Below are 20,287 nucleotides of genomic sequence, written 5' to 3'. Positions count from 1 at the left end.
TTTCCATGCAGGAGACCCCAAATTCAATCCCCAGCACCTCAAGGTAGGGAGGGGAAGCACCATTTGAAACCTGGGGGAACAGATACCTGTCAACACTGAGCTTGATGGACCGACATTTGATTCAGTATAAGGCAACTTCCTGTGTTCCTATTTAAATCACCGCTTGATTCAGAATCATGAGGGCTGGAGTCTTGCTTTGTTTTTAAAGGAAGGGCTGCAGCTCAGTGGCAGAGAAGCTGCTTTGTGTGCAGAAGGTCCCAGGTTCAATCCCAGACATCTCCAGGTAGCAGTGGAAATGTTCTCCTGCCTGGAACCACTGCCAGTCAGGGTAGACAATACTGACCTAGATGGACCCAATGGTATGACTTGGTATAAGTAGGTTCCTGTGTCCCTGTTCTGAAGCGGTATACAGTAAGCTTTTCTACCGTTTCATCATGCTGCGTGGGTAGACCCAGTCTCAGATTCTACTGACCAAGACCAAGACTGAATAATGTGACATGTCCGCACTTAGACACATTGATCCCTAGCGATATCAGGAGCTGACACTGAACCTTCCTGCCACCCAGCCCGTTTTCTGCTATTTATTTATCAGCTGGTAGAGATAACATCTTGCTGTGATGCATGGAACTATCTCACTCAATACCACAGAGCCTCCCGCAGCCAGTTCTCCTCAGCATAGCCAACATATATTCCACAAGTCTTAAAGGACTGCCTGCACAGCAAAACGAGGGGGTCAGAATTGGAGGACTGTTCCACTTCATGCTATGTGCTGTTACAAGGCGGAAGCATTCAGAAGAACTAGGCCATGGTGGACTAACCTGTGGCTCTTCAGCAGTGGCATAGCTTGGGTTGCCAACACCCAGGGCCATGCAGAGGAGCTGGGTGGGTGGGAGGGAAATGGATGGAGTATGCATATGCATTCACCTGCCTAATGGCATTTGCATCACCCAGGAGTTCACAGCCACAGAGATAAGAAAAGAATAGTCATTCCATTGTCTGGAGAGGTCACTTCCTGGTTCACATGGAGAAACTGTTTTCAACAGAGTCCATTGACAGAAGCACACAACTGTATTGAGGCAGCACAGGGTGTTGATATTTTGCGCCCCTTACAATTTTGCGCCTGGGGCAATCGCCATTGGCAGTGCTGACTATTGATGGTGGGAGTTGAAGTCCAACAGCATCTGTAGGACCACAGGTTCACCATACATACCTGTTCTATGCATTGAGGGGTAATATAGTGTGAGGTGGCCAAGTAAGATCTCTTCCCAACCCAGACAAAGAGGGCTACGTGATTGCCATTATGTGTTTGAAAAACTGAGCCTTATATTTTTGATGCTGAGGCAAGAACCAAATGGAAAGTCGAAAGCCTCTTTCCTGGTGGTCTTGCAGTCTCTCCCTCCTCCTCTAAAGGTGTATGTGATAATATGACTGCAGCTGCAAGAAAAGGTTCACAGCTCTTTGTTTGCTGTGTTGCCTTTCTATTTGCATGGAGTTTCTTTTTACCACATGGGAACATTTGAAAATGTTAGCTTCCAACTGTAGCCTAAAGTCAGTGTGAAAGGGTGGTCATGTGTCCTGTGTGACAGAGGAAACCCTCTTTCGGAAGGGTTGCCCAGTCCAAGTACAGTTCAAAGATAAAGAACTCTAGGGAGGAAAAGCAGGGGGGACCTTGATATTGCTCATCAACAGCTAGCACCTGGGCAGCAAACTGATGTTCACTATAAATCCTCCAATGGGGGCTGCATGATGACATTCTTATATTTTTAATATAGAGATAGATAGATGATAGATGATAGATAGATAGATAGATAGATAGATAGATAGATAGATGATAGATAGATAGATAGATAGATAGATAGATAGATAGATGATAGATAGATAGATAGATGATAGATAGATAGATTAGATAGATAGATATAGATAGATAGATAGATGATAGATAGATAGATGATAGATAGAGATGATAAAAGTCTCACTAGTTAGAGCTATAAATTGCAGCCTGAGGCTGTATCCAACATAACTCTAAGGACTTAGGGACACGCAGTCAGTTATATCATTCTGTGTTATAAACATGCGACACCAGGTGGCGCTGTAGAGCACAAAACTTTATGCAATTTTACATAGAGGGGTTTTTCCCCCTTTTGTTATAATGATTTAATTTATGACTTATTTATAACATGGTTTTTTCCTGTGTGTAGATCCAGCCTAGGTTAAAGTCACTTAACAGTATACTTCTGGTGGTGAAATATTTTGCACTAGCAAAACATTGTTGCACAAAAGATTGCACAAGCAGGTGGCTGATAACTTTGCTGTGCGATGCATCGCACAATCTTCTGTGCATCTGTTGTGTTGGATTCCTGTTGCATTGTACATTAAAACTCACCCATCTACTAACGCAAGAGTCCTTGAGAAGTTTGCATACAGCCCATTGTTTCTATATTTGCACCAGTGCACATATCTGTTAACATGCAACTTGGTGTCTTCTGTTTTGGTGATTCATACACAGCCATCCCTTTGTACACCTCATTCTGTGGTATAGGTAGACCAACTCTGAGCTACTCCCCTGTAACACAGGAAGGAGGGTTCACCAGTCACCATAAATGCAATTTGAAAAATGAATACCGTAACTTTTCCCCATAGAACGGAATGACAGCTATTCACATACGAGAAAGGAATGAGTAGCTGTCCCACCTGCTGGGAGGCAAGAATGAAGCCAGGCAGAAAAGTTATTATTGTATACTTTGGTTCAGCTCCCCTTTCAAGGCAAGTATCCCCATTCCTTTCCCTGTACTAACTGCACAGTAATTAGTTTCGCAATTTTGCTGCTATACTTTATAATAGCCTCCATTAAAGTTATGGGATTTTGAGGCAGTAATGGCTTACCGAGTAATTAATGAGCATGAGGCTTTATTGCTACCTTTATTTTTGGCGGTTTCCCCCCTTCTTCCCCCCACCTCCCGCAGTTTCCGCAAGACGCCTCTGCCAAACTATGAAATCAGATGAAACATCTCTCCTTCAAGTGATAATTCCTGGATCCATTCCCATCTCTCTCGTGGAAAACAGAAAGCTGCCTGATACCTAGTCAGGCCATTGGTCCCTCTAGTTCAGCATTTGCTACACTGACTGGCAGGGCCTCTCCAGGGTTTCAGACAAGGGTGTCTCTCCCAGTCCTACCTGGAGATGCCACTATGGATTGAACCTGGAACCTTCTGCATGCAAAGCAGATCTTCTACCACTGAACTACGTCTCCTCCTTAAATGTGCACAAGTGACTCATTCATGATCAACTAAACATGCCTAGTGTCCCCCCGTTTGCTGCAGTCATACTTGCCCTGGAAGAAATATCCAGGCCTCAGTGTGCAGGGAATGAACTTCAACATGCATCAGAACCAGTCCTTGATGGACTGCGAATTCTCCTTCTGTCCAGTGAAAGTATTTGCCAAGGCATGACTTTTCTGAAGGGCAGCCTACACATTCACAGAAGGAAGGAAGGAAGGAAGGAAGGAAGGAAGGAAGGAAGGAAGGAAGGAAGGAAGGAAGGAAGGAAAATGCATCACCATGAAAGAGGGTGCCTATTTCTATAAAGTGTGCATATGCTCATTTACATGTATAAGAACTAGGAATGGGGGGTGGGGGTGGTTCAATCTGCACTTAAAGGCAAACTTACCTACTTCACACTTTCCCAAACTCTTCATGTACGACACAGTCAGCCTCCAAATTCACACTTCTCCATATTTTGCAAAGCAGTTTTCTAACCATGTACAAAAATGCTTATACAGTGGTACCTCTGGTTATGTACTTAATTCATTCCAGAGGTCCGTTCTTAACCTGAAACAGTTCTTAACCTGAAGCACCACTTTAGCTAATGGGGCCTCCTGTTGCTGCCGCACCGCCGTGCGATTTCTGTTGTCATCCTCAAGCAAAGTTCTTAACCCGAGGTACTATTTCTGGGTTAGCAGGGTCTGTAACCTGAAGCGTATGTAACCCAAGGTACCACTGTACTTGGATAAATTGTGTGTGTGTGTGCGCACACACACACACACACACACACACACACACACACACACACATTATTATGAGCTTGGGCCCAAACATAAGGCAAGGTGAGGCATTTTGTGTTTCACCTCTGGGGGCCAAAATGTTTTCAGCCATGGCTGTTGTGGGGGGACAGTCTGGATGAAACCCTAAGTCCCCTTCCAAATCTGCAATCCTTTAGCTGTGAAGGTTGAATATATAATGGGGAAGTTTGCCAAACCAGTTCCTTTGTCAGGGTAATGGCTTTGGCTGGCTAGTTAAGTACCGCCATTTAGCATTTCCAAAGAAATTGTTCTGTTGCCGTAGAGACCAATGGGAGGGGGGCCTTTCCAATAGATCTACACTTATAAATAATTACTATAATTGAAATAGAAACAAGGTTCATCTCATCAAAGTGGGGAAGCCTCCACTCATTTTGCCATCTGAGGTAAAATACAATAGGGCAGTGATGGCAAACCTTTTAGAGACCAAGTGCCCAAACTGCCATCCCAAACCTGCTTATTTATCGCCAAGTGCCAACACAACAATTTAACCTGAATACTGAGGTTTTAGTTTAGAAAAAACAACTGCTACAATGCTAGGAAATTCCTTGTAGATTTCCCAATGGCTTGTAGGATTGTTTACAAATGTTGTAGAATTTGCAAAATGCATTTTTAGAGTTGGAAAATATTTCAGCTGCCCACTTTCAAGGTCTCTTTCAAAGACCTGCAGTCTTCTCTCAAATGTTTTGATATCACAAAACGTCCTTGCTGCCATTTTCCCTACATTTTATAGTTGTTTGCTCAGTACATTGAAGTGTAGAGACGCGTTGAATAATTTTATCCTTGTTTGGGAAATCATGAAAAAGGGAATTACTCCCAGACAACATGACCATTTTGATAATATCCAAATCAGAGTGGGGCTTACCATGTTTTGCTATGCACAGTGAAATTTGAAAACTGGCAGCTGTCAGATGATTTGTTCTAGAAAGATAGTTGCAAAAACTCAGATAATAGGAATGATATTCCCTCAATTTCCCTTCAAGAAACTCTTTTCTTTCAGTTTCACCAAGTTGGGCAACACTTTTGTGGTTGATGTGCGACACACAACACTTTCATTGCACAGAAGACATAACGTTTTCCCATTGTGTTCAATCACTCCAAATGACTCTTGGAATGATCTTCCACTCTTCTTCTTCTTCTTCTTCTTCTTCTTCTTCTTCTTCTTCTTCTTCTTCTTCTTCTTCTTCCTCCTCCTCCTCCTCCTCCTCTTCGTTTTGCTGTATTCATTTTTGGTTGTTCCAGACTTGGAGTCTAGAAAAACACAACATTTTTTAAAATAAAAAATGAAGCCCCCAATACAAATCTATCCCTGTGTCTGCGTCACGATGGTGAGGCTCGATTCCTGGCTTTCTAGTAACAAACGCTGGCGAACTCTGTGCTGGGGCGATGGCGCAAGGGTGCACATGCCCACAGAGAGGACTCTGAGGTTCACCACCATTGCAATAGGGTAGTCTTCCCGCTTTCCACACACAGAAGCCAACTGGTTTGGCACTTAAATCTTTCTTTATTGCTGGTGATGGGGCAGTATTGTACCACAGTCATGGCTTCCCCTAAATAATCCTGGGAACTGTAGTTTGTTAAGTGCCCTGAGAGTCTCATCAGGAAACTCCTATTCCCCACACAGAGCTATTACTTCCTAGAGTTCCCTGAGAAGAAGGATTGATTATTGAGCTAATATAAGAATTGTAGGTCTCTGAGGGGAATAGGTGTCTCCTAAGCCCAAAGTTTAAAGCGGTATCAGAGCGTGTAAAATGTACGGCACAGACAGGGCCTGGAACTCTTCAGCTCGCTCAGCCTAAGGAGCTGACAGGATAGGGAGGCCTGGCAGATGATAGCAGAGCCAATGTGCTAAGTTAGTTTCATTACTCTGAGCAGCACTTGATTGGATACCACCCCTTGTGTTCAACTATGCCATTCCACTGGTAGAAGCCAGTGCAAGGACTGAACAAAAGGGCTTTGATATCTCTTCTTTTTCTTTTTTTCTTTTTTAAATGCTTTATTTATTTTGCAAATAAAAAACAATCAACAATAACAATCCAAATTCGTTACAAAGAGAAAATCTAACAAATAAAACTTGAAATAGAAAAGAAAAGGGGGGAAAGGGGGGGAGAAAAAGGAAGGAAAAGAAAGAAGAAGAGAAAAAGAAAAAAGTAATATATTTATATTATATATAAATTCATTTAAGGAGTACAAACCATACTTTACATATTCGATACATTAGGCTCTTAGGAAGAAGTTGCCTTCATATTTCCACTTTCCTCTCATTTTTTCTTTACAGTCACGTTCTTTCTGTTCTCCTAGACCGGTTTGCATCCCTTGTATGTTATTTTGATTTCCCTCTAACTCTTTGTGGTTTCTACCTTCCTCTTACATTAAGTAATCTGTATTCCATTATTAACAAAGAAATTTCCCTTATATCTGTGCAGACACACACACACACAAATCCTCTCTGGAGGGTCGGGAGAACCCCCAGAACAGCACACAAGAGGAGGGGACACATTGAACTCCTTAGCACTGCATTGAATTCCACACCTGGACATTTACTTCCTTGCTGTGCCACCCCCCCTTCAGTGCAGGGTGCTCCACCTTGACTCATCTGTGCTCCCTAACAATGTAAACTATGCCCTAGCTTGCAATTGCAGCATGGCTTTGGATTAATTAGAAAAGGCCATTGCCCTGCCTGCCAAACTGTTTGCATTGCAGATGCTAAGTGGCAGTCTATCACATTCACACACAAACAAGATTCTTGGATCTGGCTGGTTTGTGTTTGGTTTTTTTTTTTAATCGAGAGGCTGCATCTTCCTCCTCCTTTCTGGAAAGCTGAAGTTGCCGATGATTGACCAAGGAGCAGTTAAACATTCTGGACCCAATTAAAGGGAATCAATACTGAAGGAGGCCAGGCAGAAACAGCAAGGCCTCCCTCCCTCCCCCTTGCATACAGCAGGGAGAGAATTTCCCCTCACTTTCTCTTTTGCCTGCGGGAAGCTGCATGGATTCTAGCATTTGCTCAGGCTAGGGTAAGAAGCATCAGCCTTGGAAAAAGTACCATCTAAGAAAAGCATCTCTGTGAGCTGGTTCACTCAGATCAGGTCAACAGCCTCTAGGCCAAGGGCAAGGAACCCTCCAGGTGTCTGTACCTGGTCCTCATGGACTGTCCCAAAGGTATGCCCCCCTAAACCACAATCCAGGTCACACACCTCACTGACTGTGTTCCACACACTGCTTGACTGCTATTGGCTGGCTGCAACATGTCAATGACTGGAAGGGGCACTTTCATGAATCTCCCCTGTAGATAACAGAATCTGAACAGGCTGCTACAGGTGCATCCTATAATAGAGAGGCTGCAATGGCAATAGTCATTAGACACCTGAAAGTTCTTTGTTGATAATCCCATTAAAATAGACCAGGATTATTATCCCCAAACTGCAGATGGGGAACAAGGGCTGAGATACTGCAGTTTGCCTAAGGTGTCCTGAGAAAGTTCAGAACTGAGATTGGATTTGAACTCAGAACAAACACTTGAGATCCCAAAACATATCCGTGAATAAACTCCTTTGGGCTTAAAAATGACAACAGTCCAGCAACTCAAGACTTGGACCTTCAAGTGCAAACAGCAGCTAGAGTCGGAGGAGCTTTCATCAGGAAACTGAGCAGGGGGCACAATCCAGATCAGGAGCAAATTCTGGCTTGGGGCCTCACAGCTTCCTCTTGCTCTTCCTTTGGGAAATGTGAATTGCATAACATTTGGCCCTGAAATGCGGGAGTGCCTTTGCCAGTGGACAGCACTGAGGTAAATAAGCCAATGACTCGATACAAAGCAGTTTCCTATATATTCCTGACTGGTGGGACAGTTGTTTTGCATGCAGAAGGTCTCAGGTTTGATCCTGAGCATCTCCAAGTAGGGCTAGGAAAGGGTCCCACCTGGAACCCCAAACAGCTGCAGTCATTCAGTCTGATCTAGATAGACCATTGACCTGAGACAGCAGAGACCAGTTTCCTATGACAGGTAACCAGAAAGTTACCTGGCAAATAAGGACCAAAGAAGGCTGTGTTGGGTTTGATGGGTTGTTCATTGATGGTTACATGTGCTTGTGCAATGTCTGTCCCTTCTGTCCTGAATCAAAGTGGCTTGTACCCCAACATATGAATGCTCCAGCCACTGCTCCCAGGTGCCTTTCTCTGCCTGCAATGCAGCAGTGCAGTGTTTTGATATCTGCTTCCTTGGTTCCAGAGCTGCATGTGAGCTCGGCAGCTCTTTCCTGTTTGCAAACTGGCGGCCCGGCACGTTGCCATCTAAGTGATGTACGCCGCTTGCCAAGATAACCCCTCAATAAAATACAGCCTGCTTAAATCTTGCGCGTATTCATGTTCACATCGGAGTTAAGCTACTGTGGCAGTTTAATGCACTCTAGCCTTGGATGCCTCACGGTGGAGGAATGGAAGCAGTCAGGAGAGGAGCCCGCACGAAACCAGGGGACAATCTAGCGAAACCTTCTCCAACCTGCTGCCTTCTAGATATTTTGGACTACAGCTCCCACCAGCCCCAGCACCATAGGGGAAAAGACCAGTGGTAGAGTATCTGCTTTGCATTCAATTTCCATGTCCAGGTTAGGACTGGGGAAAATTCCCTGCCTGAAACCCTGGAGAGACCCTGCCAGTCAGTGTAAACAATACTGAGCTAGTTGGATCAATGGCCACTTACTATAAGGCCATGCTGGATGAGACTGGAGTCCATTGGGCCATGATGCCAGTTGTGGTCTAAAGCAGCTGGAAGACACCTCGTAGGTTACCCTTGACATGGGATTTCTTGTGGGAGGCATGTCTGTCATGTAAAGGTGGATATTTTTCAATTTTTAAAAAAATGTCATGGGATTTCCCAGAATCCTTAGAGGATGGGAGGGGGGTGGAGAATCCATTATAATGTCTTTCCCATGAATAATGAAAATCAGAAGAATCTTTATTTTCATCAGCCACTAGCCATAGCAATAAAATAAAATACAATGTACTGAAGATAGAGGCAAAAACTTAACTCTACAAAATATATCCTGGAGGTTTAAATCAATAATCAAACAATAGATCTTATTCTAATTGCCCCTGCTAAAAAAATTGCAGTTTTTGCTGTCACCTTGTTATCTTGATATGCTGGAAGAAGTGACACAGTAGCAATGGTTGAGCTACCTGGTATGGATAGTAGTAGAGGGGTAATAACGTCACCCCTCAAATCTTTATAAAGAGTGCAAGCTAGAAGCACATGAGGCACTGTTTCAGTAATATCCTGTGAAGATATTATTGATTAGCCGTTGTTAAAGAGTTGGCCTCTCTTTGTCTGGGAATGAGTGAATGGGTCGGTTTCAGTTTTGTTGTTTTGTTTTAAATTTTTATCATTTGTATTGTTTGCATTTGCCTTCCTGCATTTATTCTTTGAGCCACGGCGGGCACAGGGAGACTTTTGGGGGCTGAAAGGTGGCATATAAACAAAGAGGAGCACAAAATAACAACAGAGTTGACAGGGTACCCTTTGCCCATGTTCAAGGGCACTCTGCTACTTACCGTATTTTTTGCACCATAACACTCACTTTTTTCCTCCTAAAAAGTAAGGGGAAATGTCTGTGCGTGTTATGGAGGGAATGCCTACGGGTGGCATGCCTACGGATTTTCCTCCTCTAAAAACTATGTGCGTGTTATGGTTGAGTGCGTGTTACAGAGCAAAAAATACGGTACTTACTTACCTATTTACTTACTTACTTGCTTACTTACTTACTATAAGAGTAGTTATAATCTGCCAATTCGGGGGGGGGGCAAGATAAAAAAAATTGTCAAAACATCATAAAATTATAAATTACAGAGCAAATGACCTACACTTAAGGAAATTATCCAAGAACGTTTAGCAGGGACAGGGTGTTTACGGTGTTTATGGTCTTTACAGCAGGTGACAAAATATTCAAGTTTTCTGTGTAGTTTAACAACAACCAAATGGGAAGCACACTGTGTACACGCCCACAATTTGCATGTCATTCTTCCCACCCACTCAAGCACTCTGTGTGTGCTTTGATGCACTTGGCCTGACATTACTTGTCAAATTAAAAAATAACTCATGCAACCTCTTTTACCGCAGGAGGTCCAAGCAGCCACCATGAAGTCCTCTCACCATGTCTGGCTAACTCCCAAGTTTTTCTCATCTTCCCTGGTGCCATTTCCCCAACTCCCTTCTCTGCTGCTAAGCTGTGGGCCACCTGTGTAGTGTAGGGCAGAGGCATGTGTGGATCAGGCCTCAGACACGGCCATGGGTCAGTGAGATCAGGGCTGTAGTTCAGGGATGGGGAAGCTGTGGATCTCCAGAAGTTGCTGGATGGCAGTGATGATTTACATTCCTTCATTGCTTTGCACCTAAAAAGATGTCTCAGAGTGCCTTAGAAATCCGTAAAACACAAGGCAGTTTGACAATCATTTAAAAACTGAGTGCACCGAAAAACAATGAAACAGTGTTCATGAAAGTAATTGACTCCCATTACCCCTGGCTCTTGACCAGACTGAGTCCCAGACATCATCTGGGGGGGCTCAGCTTCCCCATCCCTGCTGTAGATACCCAGTGGCAAAGGAAAGGCTCTTTGCACATGCTCAGAGTTTACCCTCTTGTTAACTAACAGGCTCCAGGGCTGAGTCAAGACCCAGACTGATGCTGCAACTCATGAGGCAGGCTTTAGCAAGCGAAACGTTGAACCCACCCAACGCTCAAGCGCTTCTTTCTGCCTCTTCCTTTCTGCTTTCCCTTGCAGGCCTCTGTCCAAACGGGACCCTGAAGTCCTCCTCGCTGGCGGCTCCCGCAATATTGCCTGGAGGAACGTCCCCCGCTTGCAGCGGCCTGTCCTTCCTCCTCCTTCTCCTCCTCTGGCAGCAGCTGTCCTGCAAACCTGCTTGTGCAATGGGTGGGTTGTGAGTACTGGTAAGACCTACGAGCCGTGCCACCTTCTGCCGCCCTCTCCTCTCTCTCTCTCTCTCTGCCGTTGTTCCTTCTTGTCCATTTATCTCTGTTCTCCATGTCCTCTGCTGTTCTGTCTCTGGGGTTCTCGCTGTCAGGTAATGAGGAGCTGTGGGTCCCTTCAGCCTTGGAGATGCCGAAGCGTCGAGACATCCTGGCTATCGTGCTGATAGTTCTTCCCTGGACACTGCTCATCACCGTGTGGCACCAAAGCACCATTGCTCCGCTGCTTGCCGTGCACAAGGGTGAGGAGAAAGCCACCGGCCTGGGCCAACTGCGCCCACCTCTTGCTTCCACCACCGCCAACCCAACACCCCCCATGGCTCATTCCCAGTTCTTCCATCATCACCCGGCTCATTTTCATCCTCGGGCAGCTCACAGCCACACAGCATTCTTCCAAGCTTCTTGCAGGGTGGAAACGGTTTTGGAGTTTATATGGGTTGGATTTACTTAGACTGTGTACATGCTTTCATTTATTCTGCATCCAGTGTGCGCACACACACACACGAACACACACGGAGGCAGCAATGCTTCTGAATGCCAGTTGCTCAAAACTGCAGGAGGGGAGGGTTCCTTTCGGGCTCAAATCCTGCTTGCCATTTTCCCACTGAGAATAGGATGCTGGATTAGGTAGGCTCCCCTTGGCCTGATCCAGCAAGGCTCTTTTCATGTTCAGGAAGCAGTGTACACAAGATGTTAGCCTCCGTCCACTAGGGCTCAGTGATATATGTTTCCCACCTTGGTCAAGTCAAACAGGCAGTGGCCCTCTGGGCTCCTTTGCAGCCATGTTGCCTGATCCTTTTACCTGGGAGATGTCAAGGATTGAACTGGTTCCTTCTGCAAGCAAAGTCCGAGCTCTTCCCCCGAGTTGTATTTCCTTCCCTGTTTATCTCTCTTGGCTTGCGGCCACAGAGATGAAGTTTATCTCCATGACTCTTGTCAAATCTTTCATTTTTAAAGCCCTCTAAACTCCTGGCCATCGCAGCATCTTGTGGGAGCAACAGGGCTTGTTTTGCATGTAGGAGGCAAAGGACAAGATGTCACCTCCCTCAGTCAGGTAGAGAAACCTCACCTTACTTTAGCACTGGTGATCCTGAAGTTCCCTCCACCACACCTAAGGTGTAGTTGAGATGGGTCAGGGCAGGCCACAGGACACACACAGACCTGTGACAGGTTAGGGACTAGCATTCCTAAACTTTCCATGACTGGTAAGGATAAGGAAGCTGCCTTTTGTCAACTCAGTCCATTGATCCATGCAGCTCAGTGTTGTCTACACTGGCCGGCAGGGACTCTCCAGAGTTTCATGCAAGGAGTTTTCCCCAGCCCTACCTGGAAATGTCAGGGGTTGGCCCTGGTACCTTCTGTGTGCAACACACGTGAGCTAAGACCTCATCCCAACAAGACGGCTTCTAAACAGAAGCCAGGGGGGAGAATGAGACCATCTTTATTGGACACCTAAATAAACCACAACATTGGTGCTCGGTGAACCTCCTTGAGGAAGGTGTTCCTCCAAAAAGGCATCATCTCCAGGTACCACCCATCTAATTTCTGAAAGTGCAATGTATGGTATATACAGCTGCAGTAAATGATATCAGTGAAGGGTCAGGCTCATGTGGAAACAAGAAATTGCCTTATGCCCAGCCTAAGCATTGGTCAGCTGAGCTCAGCATTGTCTACACTGACTAGCAGGGGAACTCTAGCATTTCAGAGAAGAGTCTTTCCCAGCTATATTTGGAGCTGTTAAGGACTTAACCTGGAACCTTGTGGTTGCCACTGAGCTACTGCTCTTTGACCTTTCCATAAAGTAGAATACAATGACACAACCTTTGGTATATGTTTATTTCATGAAAGTATATTTTCTACTAACTTTATATTTTGGTGTATTTCCTTTTTTCCCCATTAAAAAATATTTTTTTAAACCATTCTGGGAATAAGGTTGGAGAGAGGTATAAAAATGCTGATAACAAATAAATATAAATAATAAAATTTAGTTAGTGTCATTTAGCATGGCCACAGTTATGGAGCTCATTTGTTTATTGTAGTTACAACACCTTTTTTTAAGGAGTTCAGGGTGATGTATACATGGCTCTCCTCCTCCTCCTTTAATGATGGAAGTTAAGAGTCAAGCAACATCTGATGGACCACAAGTTCTCCCCTGTCCTAAACTGATCATCCCTGAGGTCTAATAAGAATCAACAAAGAAAATCCTTACCAGGTTATCCAGGGTTTTAGTCCAATATACTCTGGATTATGCTGGGCTTTTGATGCAAACCACAATGCAAACTCTAAAGGCTGATGTCAATTACTTTGGATCTCTCTCAAATGCATTTGGGGGGGGTCATAAGCTAGAACAGGCTTCTCCAACTTCAGATATTTTGGACAGCAACTTCCATCATCCTCAGGCAACAAGGCCAATGGCTGTGGATGATGGGAATTGGACTCCCATATGGAGGGCATCACCGCAGTCACCTCTGCCATAGAAAATGGGCAGGCTTGTGTGGAAGTAGAACGGTTCTTGGCATACAAACTCAGAAGCAAGATGCAGCATTAAATGTGGGACTGTTCAGTCACAACCTTTGGGCAAATGCTGTTAAATGGAGGTTGGTTGGCTTTAAAAAGAGGGAATCCTTGGAAGAGAAGGCTGCTACTAGTCATAACAGCTATGAGCTACCTCCATAAGCAGAGGCAATTTGCCTCTGACTTCTGTCACTAGGAATCACGAGCAGGAAGAGTGCTGTTGCACCCGTATCTAGTTTCTGGGCTTCCTACAGGCATCTGCTTGGTCACCCGGAGAATAGGATGCTGGACTTAGATGGACCATTGGTCTGACCCAGCAGTGCTCTTCTAAACAAATTTCTTCACCTTTTGGATGAAGCTATGGACAAAGCGTTTCACTACATTAGGATTAAAATGTGGTTGAGCTGCTGGTATGCTGACTGCAATGGCTCCATGAATCAGCTAGCCATTCCTGGAAAGAGCAAAAAACCTCTGACCTTTAACTGGTAAACAGACTGGTGGGGCAATTCTATTTCAGTCCATTATGAATAACCTTAAAGTATGGGGGAGTGGCCATGGCAGCTAATTTCTTGCAACCACAGGAGAGCATGTCCAACTGTACCTCGAGTAATTGCAAACAGAAATTATTATTATTATTAATTATTATTATTATTATGCATTAATGCTGCTGCAGTTGTATTCATTCAGTGCCATATATGTACATGTACATTTCACAAGGGAGCAAACAGATGGGTGTCCACCCACAAGGAGCCTACAATCTAAAATAGAGCATGCATTCTTATTCGTAACATCTTGCTAGGAAACATGAACTGCCACCATATTGTGTTGCCCAAGCATTGCTCTTTCAGGTGACTTGCGGCTGGTGTGCCTGGCAATAGCCCCTTCCAACTTCCACATCTGGATTAGGAACTCTGGCTTGGCTTTGCTTGAACTGTCATGGTTTCCCCCAAAAGGATCTTGAGAATTGTAGTTGGGTGAAGATGCTGAGAATTCTTTTCCAGAGATGCCTAATGTCATGTACTGACTGGATGCAGAAAAGTGGTGGGAGGCACCAGCGGGGAAATCCCCCACAGGAACCCCAAATTGAAGAAGGCTCAGAGCTAGGGAATTGGATGACAAGTGGTCAGAGGGAAAAGTGGTAGCAGAGTGGCAGGAGGAGGTGTCGGAAGAGATAACAGGTTTTAGTGAGCAGGAAGAGGCTAAGGCAGAGAACAGTCCAGAACCAGGGGCAGGGAGGAGAGGAGAGCAAATACAGATTGATAAAATACAGGCAAGATGGCAGAGCCTCAGATTGCTTGGGAAGGAACCAAGGGTGGAGACTTAGGTAGCTGTGGGCAGGTGGGAATCTTCAGTCCTTGTACCTGCCTCATAGGAGCAAACTCTGCCAGGAAGAGTGGCTGTGCTCACTAGGCCTGGCCTCCTGGGCTTGTCTTGTTTCTTTGAGTAAATAGTTAACTGAACTGAAGCCATGTGAGTTATTGCAGACCTGTTCCTGGCATCCACCTCTGGCACACATGTCTGCAAGAACTGCAGTGTTCAGGTTTCCCTGTAGAAAAGGAAATAACTGTCCAACAATGGTGCAAACAGGGTTTTCAGGGCACTGTATGTGGATTGAGCCCTCTGCCCCAGTCGCAATCCATTGACAAGAATGGGCAAACCCTTCTGATACAGCAGGTTGAACTGTAGGCCCTATTTAGCGATCCTGTTGTTCACTTGGTATAATCTGTAGTCTAGATACACCAAAAGAGAAGATGCTTCAGGAATCTAATGAGATAGTATGATGAGCATCCATAAACTGTTGGCAGTCACCACCATGTTTTGGTATATATTGTTGCACACTCCTTGCTACCCCATTTACTGAGAAGTTCCAGGCTAGTTTGGTTTCCTTTGGACAGCAGAGAGCACTTATTGTGACTGTGTAACATTTTGCTTTCATTTACAAAAAGGCAAGCAGGGGATAAGCAGAAACAAACAGGAGGTCCTCCAAGCTCCTACATTATTTCTTTTAAAAGAAACACTCAAGAGACTTCTCTAGAAGTATCAAGAGATCATCTGCTGCCATTAGCTCTCATGGGTGAAACATCAACAGGCTGTCATATGCTGTTGGCCTCACAAAGTCATAATCAGCCAGTAGCCCTAAGGGTAGAGTCATTGTTTTGCCCAAATCTGGCTGGTTCCATTTGGCTTCCCCACAGCTCTCTTGGATGCATTAGTTGACTATTGTATTCTTCCAAATGCTACATTTTTTTTTCTGCTGTGAAAATTAATGCCTACACAAAATTCTAAAGACTAGAATTTTGGTTCAGCATTGCATTTTAATGGAGCCCTACCTAAGTCACCCCTTCTGAAACATCGCATGAACCAAAACACATTTCTCCTAGAAATTCACTTTTCTCCAGATGCTGGATGCAGTTCCCCAACCAAAAAAAGGGTACAAAAATGCCTATGTTGGAGGGAAGTGTACGTAAAAATGTAGATATCCATGAAAACAGCACACCAAATGTATACTTTCTCTCTCTATATATATATAGTATATACACAGGAGACAAAAAAGTGTAGATTAGGCAAAAATGCATGTTAAAAATGTGTGGGTTCGAAGAAGCACAGATTAAAATGCTGATGAATGATCATGAGGACTTAAAAATACTGATTTGAAAATGTGGCTAAGTGAATTTAAGATTGGGAAAGCAAAAAACTAAGCGAAACCAAAATTGATAGATTTGGGCCTGCATCCTGTGCTGTATTATGTTTCTTCATTTTCTATTTTCTTTTTTTTAAAAAAGGTGAAAAAACAGATGTTGATAATTATACAGTACCATCAATTTTCCAGAGTATAGGACTCTGTCCTAAGGAGCTTCCAATCTAAAAGCCAGCATAGTGGGTATGAGAGAGGAGTGAGAGGGCATGCAGGAGAAGACATGGCTGTTATGGTTGCGGATTGGAAAATCCAGATTGTCTTGGTGCAACGCTGTGTAGATTATAAAATCGCAGAGGTGGAAGGGAGCCAAAGCATCATCTAGTCAACTTCCTGTAATGAAGATGTGTCTTGAGTTTGTACCCTCTCCATCCTTTCCTGCTAGTGTTCGGTCTCTCCTCCCAACAATCCAAACTGGAAGAGTTTCTTGCTTCTGAGCGGCCTTCTCAGCTTTCTCCAGGGAGACTAACCAGTTGTTCCCTCTCTGCCCTTCTCCTTCCCATGCTCCGCTGCAGAAGATGGTGGAGATGCCCGTCGCGACTTCGTCCAAGGCTCAGACTCCAAGGAGTACTGCCTGTCCGACCGTGACATCGTGGAGGTAGTTAGGACAGAGTATGTCTACACCCGACCACCTCCCTGGTCGGACGCCTTGCCCACCATCCATGTCGTCACGCCCACCTACAGCCGGCCGGTCCAGAAGGCGGAGCTGACACGGTTGGCCAACACTTTTTTGCACGTGATGAACTTGCACTGGATCCTAGTGGAGGACTCCCAGCGGAGGACCCCTCTCGTCACCCGGCTCCTGAGGGACACTGGGTTGAACTACACCCACCTCAATGTGGAAACCCCACGCAACTACAAGCTGAGGGGTGACATGAGGGACCCCCGCATCCCCCGGGGGACAATGCAGAGGAACCTGGCCCTACGGTGGCTGAGAGAGACCTTTAACAAGAACAACAGCCAGCCGGGGATTGTTTACTTTGCGGATGATGATAACACCTACAGCCTGGAACTCTTTGAGGAGGTAAGCTGCCAAGGGGTGGTCTTGCCTTCTGGGTTAGGTTGCCACTCCTGACCTTCAAAAGAGATGCCTCCATTATTGAGCTTAGTTGGCATCTCCACCAATGTGGTACAGAACAGATGGAAGGTGAGTGAGTACTGCAGCACTCCGTGTATGTTCAGAGACTTCAGTCAGTGCTGAATATGACAGCCCATGCTATTGTGTGTCTGTACACATGTCCTTTTTGATGCTGGTTTTCTTTTCTTTTTAATAGTTTTTTATAAAATTTTCTGGTTTACATTTCAAGATATTCATTTAGACAACCTTAAGTCAATGACTTCCCTTCTTCTCTTTCAGTGGTTCATTTTGCATACCGTACATCCCTGCATATTTTACATGAACTACACCATTCAGTAAATCCATTGTTACACCATCAAACCCTATTTACACTGTTGAATTTATTTTAATGCTACCAGTGTTTTTAAATGCACACAATTTTGAAAATTGTGTAGGAAAAAATGGTGTTGGTTTTCAAGGTGCTGGTTTTCACCTATCCTTTTTTAAAAAAATATAAACCTTTACTGAACATATTTCACAAATGTATACAACAATCTACTATATTACAGTTTGTATCCAATCCCATACTAGAAAAAAATGAAATTTAAAAATACAAAAAAAATTAAAACATAAAAGGACCTAAAATAGACTTCTGATTGTTCTTGAAGAAACTAGATCATACTTGTTATATCTTACACAGTATCTTACCATCAGAAAGTTCTTCCTAATGTTTAGCTGGAATCTTCTTTCTTGTAACATGATTCCATTGTTTTGGGTCCTACCCTCTGGAGCAGAAAGAAAACAAGCTTACTCCATCTTCTATGTGATTGCACTTTAGATATTTGAAAAGTGCTATCATATCTCCTCTCAGTCTCCCCTTCTCCAAGCTAAACACACCCAGCTCCCTCAACAACTCATCATACGGCTTGCTTTCCAGAACCTCAGTCATCTCACCAGTTTTATTTGTTTCTTACACTATTTCAGAGCTCAGTAGAACCCAAGTCTCCCACGTCCTAGTCAGTGGTGGCTGATGTCCATTGGGATTGGTGGGGTGGAAAGCATGGAGATCAGTGACAGGCAAACCCCCACAAATTCCAGTTTTGCCCTCCTCCCTGTTGAGCTCTACAGTGGCAACACTGAACCTGTATTCACACAGCTGTCTATTTCATTTTCCTGAGGTTGCTCTGTTATTTTCTACACCACTGTTAAGCTTTCCACATGGCATAAAAGTCAGTTCTGAGAAACCTATGGAATATAGTGCATGTTTAGCACTCCTTTCTGTGTTTTCTGATTCCAGGAAGTGGAGTGGGGACCTGTTTGCAGGCCCCTTAACGCAGAAAATGGAGGGAGTAAAGTGACAAAATTGGGGGCCGTATGCTAGCATGCAGTTATTTCCACAATGTGTTCATGGGGGAATCATGGGGGCATAGAAACAGGCATGTGCATAAAGGGTGGGGGAATAGTGACATGTTCCAATATTGTTCACTGTGGTGTCAACCCAACACACGCACCAGTGTGAATGAAATTTAGTGTCATGTGCCTGCACATCGGTCAAAAAACCAAAGTCCCATAACACAACAGGTACTGCAGTTTGAAGGGAATGTTAGAAAACAGGACTGAAGCACTGGCATAATTAGGAAAACAACTAACGCAATATCCCCTACATCTGAATGTACCCTGAGACTATGGCGGAGGAATCTTTGGCAGGCAGTGCCAGCCCTGGACTAGCTGTAAGTAGGTGGGGGGCAGGGCTAAGGGCAGACTGAGGTTGGTGGGGCCGTACCCTATTCACCCTCATGGACTAGCCTCCGTTGGTCCTAGTCCAGGCATGGCCAAACTTGGCCCTCCAGATGTTTTGGGACTACAACTCCCATCATCCCCTAGCTAACAGGACCAGGGGTCAGGGATGGTGGGAATTGTAGTCCCAAAACATCTGGAGGGCCAAGTTTGGCCATGCCTGTCCTAGTCTGACACTCTAACCACTACACCATGCTGTATTTCTTACGAATAAGGCTGCCACCTCTCATACAGAAGAGGAACACAGCTTACTGGCATCTCCTAAATGATGCATACTCATTGACCGTAGCACTGAGGGCAAGGTTGCTGTTAAAAGAAAAAATCTTCTGGGAGGTGAAACAGCAGCAGCACACACACACACACACACACCCAAAAAATCTTGGCTCATCTGCATACTCACTCCTGCAGCGAAAGGGTATTAACTCTGATTCATTGCCGGCAGTGCGTAGGAGCTGTTAGAGAACAGAGAAATGACACACTGCTTCCCCCAAGGATTTACAAATGAAGTAATTTTCAACGACATCATAATGTTAATTAATTTAAACGCAGGCAAATTAAACATTGCCCATTGCCTAGGCATGGAGTCCAAGCTAAATAAAATTGGCAAAGACCAGCAGGCAGGCTGAAAATTGCAGGAGGATATGAGAAAAGGGGGGAAAAAGAAACTGACTGATAGGTTTGTAACAGGCCAGGAACCAACCTTCGACTTAGCAACAGGAAATAGTGAACTGGGGTCTAGTTCACACAACAGGAAATAGTGTGAACTGGGGTCTAGTTCACACAACCCAAACAAACAGGAGTTCCTTCAGGTTATTCTTGTGTGCAGGTCAAGCTGTCCTTGACCACATTCACACTGCACTTTCAATGCCCTATGATGTAACTTGAAACAGTCATGCTTTCTCCCAAAGAATTATGGGAGCTGTAGTTTGTTAAGGGAGCTGAGAGTTGATAGGTAAAGGTAAAGGTACCCCTGCCCGTACGGGCCAGTCTTGACAGACTCTGGGGTTGTGCGCCCATCTCACTTAAGAGGCCAGGGGCCAGCGCTGTCCGGAGACACTTCCGGGTCACGTGGCCAGCGTGACAAAGCTGCATCTGGCGAGCCAGTGCAGCACACGGAAACGCCATTTACCTTCCCGCCAGTAAGCGGTCCCTATTTATCTACTTGCA

General features: G+C 44.7%; 1 protein-coding gene across 4 annotated transcripts in view; it reads left to right on the top strand.

Moving 5' to 3' along the window:
* B3GAT1 (beta-1,3-glucuronyltransferase 1) overlaps positions 1-20,287 on the top strand; it is a 61,463-nt gene that overhangs the window by 30,223 nt on the left and 10,953 nt on the right. For 2 of the 4 annotated variants that reach the window (XM_053366967.1, XM_053366966.1), the window contains exons 2-3: positions 10,852-11,299; positions 16,782-17,290. In XM_053366967.1, the coding sequence (XP_053222942.1) occupies positions 11,113-11,299; positions 16,782-17,290 (696 nt within the window). In that variant the 5' untranslated portion in view covers positions 10,852-11,112. The remainder of the gene's footprint in view (positions 1-10,851; positions 11,300-16,781; positions 17,291-20,287) is intronic. The other 2 variants (XM_053366969.1, XM_053366970.1) reach the window with 2 other exon arrangements.

This window comes from Podarcis raffonei, chromosome 15, assembly GCF_027172205.1.
Source record: "Podarcis raffonei isolate rPodRaf1 chromosome 15, rPodRaf1.pri, whole genome shotgun sequence".
In the NCBI taxonomy this organism is placed as follows: domain Eukaryota; kingdom Metazoa; phylum Chordata; class Lepidosauria; order Squamata; family Lacertidae; genus Podarcis; species Podarcis raffonei.
The sequence above is the reverse complement of the archived record's forward strand: the minus strand, read 5'-3'. Positions and strand labels throughout refer to the sequence as shown.